At 35.2% G+C, this 6506-nt stretch overlaps 1 protein-coding gene across 1 annotated transcript; it reads right to left on the bottom strand.

Annotated features, from left to right (window-relative positions):
* Nucleotides 1-756: 756 nt before the first annotated feature.
* Nucleotides 757-6293, bottom strand: LOC148568779 (uncharacterized). The gene is made up of 10 exons (XM_088484778.1): nt 6112-6293; nt 4342-4705; nt 3996-4197; nt 2991-3722; nt 2646-2741; nt 2117-2392; nt 1945-2072; nt 1513-1569; nt 1227-1412; nt 757-1158 (listed from the first exon to the last, which is right to left on the bottom strand). The coding sequence occupies exons 1-10, from the start codon at nt 6291-6293 to the stop codon at nt 757-759; spliced, it is 2625 nt and encodes an 874-aa protein (XP_088340904.1).
* Between the last annotated feature and the right edge of the window lie 213 nt (nt 6294-6506).

Here is a 6506-nt window from a genome sequence, read left to right as displayed (position 1 = left end):
ATAAGAACATTATTAGATTAAAAAATAATAATAACTCTTGAAATGGATTTGATAAATAATTCACAACATTACATTAATTTGATTAAGCAAAAACATTTCACTTCAAATATCTAACAATGAATATGTTGCATGTACTATAAAACAATAAGTCGAACTAATTGAAAGGAGTTTAAGGTAAATGTCCTTTAGTATAACAAAGAAACTCTACTTAAAACTTAAACCAGAAAAATATCAAATAAAAGTTGCTCAAGTTACTCTTTAAATGAAATGTAATACATAAGTCCTCAATACCAAACTAATTGTAAGACGCAAACAAAATACTTTTTTAAGAGTTTCATAATAGAGTACTTTCTTTGTACCCTTACAAATAGAGTATTCTTTTGTTAAAATTCTTGGAACAAATATGAAGATACAAAAGAAAGTGGCATTATGAATCATAAGGTCTAAGGAAAAGGAATAGAGAAAGTTAAAAATATATAAATAAATATTTAAAAGTGTTTTTTAAATTATAATTTTTTTTGCCAATGAACTTAAATAGCATGCTTGTAACTCAGTTTTTGTACTCTTGAATCATTATTTGGCTAGTGCATTCCCCCGTGCCATGCACGGGTATGCCACCAAGGAATGAAATTATGTTACATATGATATAGAAATACGAACACAATGTTGTTAACTTGAGTTCAAAGTACTTAGAATACATCACTGATTCATACAATTGGAAAAATGCTAAAGAGACTATATACTGCACTGACATGGTCATGAAATATTTTGAAATACTTCTTTATACACAGCATTTATTGTCGAGTTTGACAACAATGATCCAGTATTCTGAATCAGCACACGCAAGCCATTCTTTGACGTTACTCTTGATAATGCAACGTATAGTTGACTGTGTGTAAATACTGGTCTAGGTAAATACAATCCAACTGTACTTAAGGTCTTTCCTTGAGATTTGTTAATAGTCATAGTGAATGAGACAATGATCGGAAACTGTCTGCGTTGGAATCTAAATGGCAAAGCTTGGTTATTGGGAGTCATATTCATCCACGGTATCAGAACGACTTGGCCTATTTTGTCTCCTGTTAGCGTGATGCATTCAATTACATGGTTACTTAATATCCTTACATGTAATCTTGTTCCATTACATAACCTATTTGACTGATCAATGTTATGCAGTAGCATGACCGGAAGACCCACATTCAGAGTCAATTCATGAGGCGGCAAACCAGAGCAATTAATTGCATTAAGGACATCTGGTGTGTAAGTGTATCCAATTCAGATTCCATATTTCCTTCTTTGAGACATAAAGTATCTGAGCTTAAATAAGTTTTCACATCGGCATCCACATGTTGCATGATAAATGAGTTAACATCGTTGACAACTTCTAGCGTTGGGGCCAAGATTGAATGATCCTTGAAAAAATGATGTGTTGTTGATATTAACCAATAGGTTGGGATAAACAAAATCAACCAATTGGTTGAAATCTTGAATTATAATTTCATTGGGGATTACCACAATAGACTCACCATCAGTGGAATCTCCAGCAATACCATCACCTATGTCTAGCAACTATGAAGCAAATCGAGAAACATCAATGAGTGACGAATAAGTTGCTTTAACAGTTAAACGCATGTTAATTGTTAATCTTAATACATTACAGTGTTGCCATAGGTGAGATGAGTTGATGGCTACTTGGACAATATCTTGGTGAGATCCCATTGGAATTACAGGTAGAATTTTCCTGAAGTCACCACATAAAACCACAACCTTTCCTCCAAATGGTTGTTCTAGAATATAGTAAGGCTCAAACCTAACAATATCCTTTAGGCATCTGTCGAGAGCTTCATATCACAGCTTATTCAACATTGATGCCTCATCTCATATAATAAGTTTTGTTCTGCAAACCAGTTTAGACAATGAGGTGTCTTACTTAATGCAACAAACCAAGTCTTCGTTCAAGTCCAAGGGTATCTTAAACCTTGAATGTGCAGTGTGTCCATTTGGAAGCAACAAAGAAGCAATATCTCTAGATGCAACATTCAGAACAATGTCCGCTTTGCTCCTTATAGTCGCTGAAAGAGTGTTGTAGAGAAATGTCTTACCGGTTCCACCATACCCATAGATGAAAAAAAACCACCTTGGTTTCCATTTACAGCATTGATAATCACATCGAATGCTTTCATTTGATCTACATTCATGTTTGTTAAGTTTGTATCCAACTGATTGCGCAGAACATCGACGTCAAAGTTCAGTTCATCCATGAATAACCGATCATTTAAGCTTGGAAAAGGCATCCCATCAAGCTCTCTGGGTGATCTATTGTTAGCCTGTAGTTTTTTCTCTATCTTTGGAAGAGTCAGATTCATTATCTGATCTTCGGATAATTGCAGGTCTATCAAGGATACACAACAACGCACATATTAATTAGACATAAATTACTTGAATTTAATATAAATTAGCACCAGGAACAAAGATGTAATAATTCAACTTACCTACAGACTGCATGGATCTTCTCTAAAAGTAAAGAATGTTTTCAGACAAAATATCATAACATTGCTGCCACACATTTTCAGGTCTACCCATATTGTTTGACAATAAGAGCACCACAAAAAGGTCACGAATGTAGTTTGCAGAAGCCCAGTTACCTGCTTCCAAGATGGAATCAACAAATTCTTTATCATCTTGCAGAACACCCAATGCATAACATGCTTCCTTGAACGTGCTGTACACAACGCCTGCAACTGTACGTATGTCAACAAAACTTACACACTCCTTTTGAATATTGAGCAGAAGTCTTAGGTAATAATCTTCACTACTTTCTTGTGGAACATGAGTAAGTCTGTCGATTGAAAAGCCTTATTTCCTTGGCATCCACAAAGAAATGTGTTCCTTCCACATGAACTTATTTGGAAACTGGCTATATGTAAGAGTACGACCAAATGGAAACAATCTATTTGCAAGCATCTAGGCTAGCATCTTTGTAGGCTTGCCGTCCACCCTGTTAATGACGTCAACTATGTTTTTATAGTCTCTAAAAACCATCAGATGTTTGTCTGGCAAGTGAAAAGAGAATCTAATTATTGAAGGTTCTTTTTGTTGTATGTCGTACTCGAATATTCTCCAAACAACTTCGCAGGCTGATATGTACCTACAATCATAATAATTCCTTATCTCATCAATAACCTTTTCAAGTTGCCCTTCTTTGTTGCTCTGATAGAAATAAATAGTGACACAATCATTTCCTTTGTGAACATATTTAAAAAGATATTTTATTGCAGATGTTTGACATGTATGCTCAACGTTGATGTGGCAATAGTACTTTAGCAACAACAATCGGTTGTACAGGACAATGTATGAGTTATCGAGAACTATGTTTTTCTTCATGATTGTTCTGCCATTGTCTCTTCTTATATACTTGGGGAAGCCTGACTCATCAATTATAGTCCTTGATCTAAATTGTTTTGGAAAAAACTTGGAGCAATGACCATTGGACATGCATGGGCTAGTATTGTTATGCCTACCACATGGACCATGGACCACGAACTTCTCAACTACTGCATATAGTTTAAGCTTGCTATGCTTGTCAGGGATCTCTGCTGATATATGCTTGTCTATATCCTTAGGTGTTTTTGGTTTAAATAGAGGATGCATGAACAACAGTATATGAGCGTGCAGTAAACTGCGCTTTTGGAATTCAACTGTGCACACGTCTGCAAATAAGACTACCAATTAAAAAAATGAGGCAAATGTAATTAAACATAACATTATCTATACTTACAGCCAGATATTTTGCCAAAGAACTTTCCTTGCTTGAAGTCTTCAATCAATTGACTCAGCGTGATATTAAAAATCCTTAAAACTATGTTAGGCCGGTCTTCGCTTTGAATCCCGTATCTTTCAAAAGACAATTAATCTCATCCCATTTAGGGTTGCATGTTATGGTGATAAAGTAACTTGGGTAACTCGCACACTTGCAAATTACAAAGGATCTTTACAGTTATTGAACATGTATCTAGGTCTTCCAGTGAAGCTGCTAGGAAGGATTATCCTCTGCCCAGTTGACACAACATTTGCCTCTCCCCGAACCAAAGACTCATGTAGTGGATTATACTTGTCAACCCTTAGTATTGGTTGATTGTGTCTAATGAAGCTAAGTCGTTCTGCCTCGATCGTAGTATATGCATCAATTGAGAATTGCTGAAATAATCTCCATGATTATAAAAGTATTGGTGATTCATTGCATCGCATTTGTATTCGGCATGCAAAAAACTCCCTCGTGCTTATAGTATTCCTTTTCTTATTAGCATCAAGTCCATAATGAACGGATGTCTGGATGCCAACCCTAAAACCATCCTTTTCGTAAGGGAATAATAACGGATATTGAAGAGCCAAGTACAACGGATGTAGAACATCAATCCTTTGTAACTTGTTTGACATGAATTGTACTATAATATCCATCTCAAGAATTGAGTCATCAATGTCCCCTACAACTAAAATTGCAACCTTAGACATAGTTGGTAAGTTATATACTCTTCCATCCTTATCCTGCTTTCTTATTAGCTTCAATTTGATTTTTGGGTTTGAGCCCTTTGCAAATCTATCTCTATCAAATCGAAAGGTCTTTGCAAGAGGATTGTGCACATCTAAGATCTCTTTAAGAATAGTCACAATCTGATAGTCAACAATATTTGATGCTTTTATAGAGCTGAAATTAGAACAAACGTGTTTGGTGTGCAAAAAGTGATTTCGTACAGCTTAACCCGCAAGTACACTGGGTCATCCAAATAATACCTCAAGTGAGTGAGGGTCGATCCCATGAGAATTGTCAGATTGAGCAAGCAATGGTTGTCTGGTTGGACTTAGTTAGGCGAATAAAAAAAGGTTTGTTGATGGTAAAAACGCATAAACAATAGACAAGGAAATGAAGAAAGCAAATAAACAGTTTGGTATGAAAACAAAGTGAGAAAGCAGTTAAGGTCTCAGACATGTTTGTCTTTCCAGATTAAAATGTCTTACCAAATATTTTAACAATGAATGATTCATTCTATGGCAAGCTATAATTGTCTAAACCCTAATCTCTTAGTGATTTAGCCTCTTCTAACCTTCATTAATCGCCACTCTCATGGTCACTTAATTTCGATTAGAGGGTGAAGTTCAGAAAACTAGTTTAGCACCACGAAAATCCTAATTACCCAAGACTAACAGGATTATATGTCACATATCCAAATTAGTTCATGCAATTAGCGATTTAAGAGGAATTTGTTTTCAAGCTGTAGTTCAAGCGAGGTAACTTTCTCGAAAATCACAAGAACTCATGTAGAAAAGGGTCATACTCTCGTTCCACCCAGTTCATAAGATTAAGAGCAAAAACAATCCTTAGAATTGAATCAAACATAAATTAAAATAGAAGAATAATAGTTCTAATCGATATAAATAAATAGAGCTCCAAACCTTAACCAGGAGGTTTAGTTAGTCATGACTTACAGAGAAAACAGGGTTCTAAAAAGTGCGGACGGAAGAAGATGTCAAATACAAGTGATCTTTTTTTTTAAATACTAACCTAATAATAAATTCTAGACCTAAAAGATACTGTTTGTAAATAAAAATTACAAAAATAAAATAAAACAAATTAAGAAGTGCTAAGTCCACTTGAAAGCCCAAAGAGCGGGTGAGGGTGACTTCGGCCTACTGCTGGCGTTTAACGCTAGATATGGACGTTAAACGCCCCAAGGGGAGTGCACATTTTTTGCCTGAGTCTCCTACTGGTGCTAAACGCCAGTTGGACGCTTAGCGCCTAGGGAGGGTGCTGCCAGCATTTCTTTCTTTTAGCTCCAAACTCTGCCAAATTGCTCCGAATTTCACCTGAAATCATAAAAACACCAAAACAACTCAAAATAGCATCCAAAGAGAATTTTTACACTAAAATCAAGAAAAACTAAATAAAATCTAACTAAAATCAACTAGAAAATGCTAGTAAAAAGGGTATAAGGTGCTCACGCATCAGTGTTGTATAATGTATTACACGTAGAGATGAACAATTATAGTTCATTTTAAGCTGTGTGGATAATAAATTATTTTAGCTGTAGATTTATAACAATAAATAGGAATTACCTCACGGCAGTTACCCTGTTTTGCACTTCATTCTCAGTGTCATATATATACAGTTGAGCAAACTTTGGCCTATTATTGTCGGAAGGAATTAAGCTTCCAATGGAATGGTAGTTTTGACCACTCAATAAAAAAGTTGGTGATGATGACCCATTATTGATAGCATAACTGACTTTTCCAGCCATTGATGTAAATGAATAACATGGAGTTAAATTTTCTTATATTTTTTTGGAAGTACCTTGCTTTGTCGTTATTCATACTGCGTAGGTCCTGCAGAGTTTATGGTACCCTTTTTAGTATTAGTAGTTCTACTTTACCATCCATGCAACATAGTCCAAATTTTGGTACAATATTTCTCCTACTTTTTTATAGTCTCTCGCCTTTCCACATTGATGCAT

Source organism: Arachis ipaensis, chromosome B4 (assembly GCF_059453495.1).
Source record: "Arachis ipaensis isolate K30076 ecotype BB chromosome B4, ASM5945349v1, whole genome shotgun sequence".
Lineage (NCBI taxonomy): Eukaryota > Viridiplantae > Streptophyta > Magnoliopsida > Fabales > Fabaceae > Arachis > Arachis ipaensis.
Note: the sequence above shows the minus strand (reverse complement) of the source record. Positions and strands in the feature narration are given on the sequence as shown.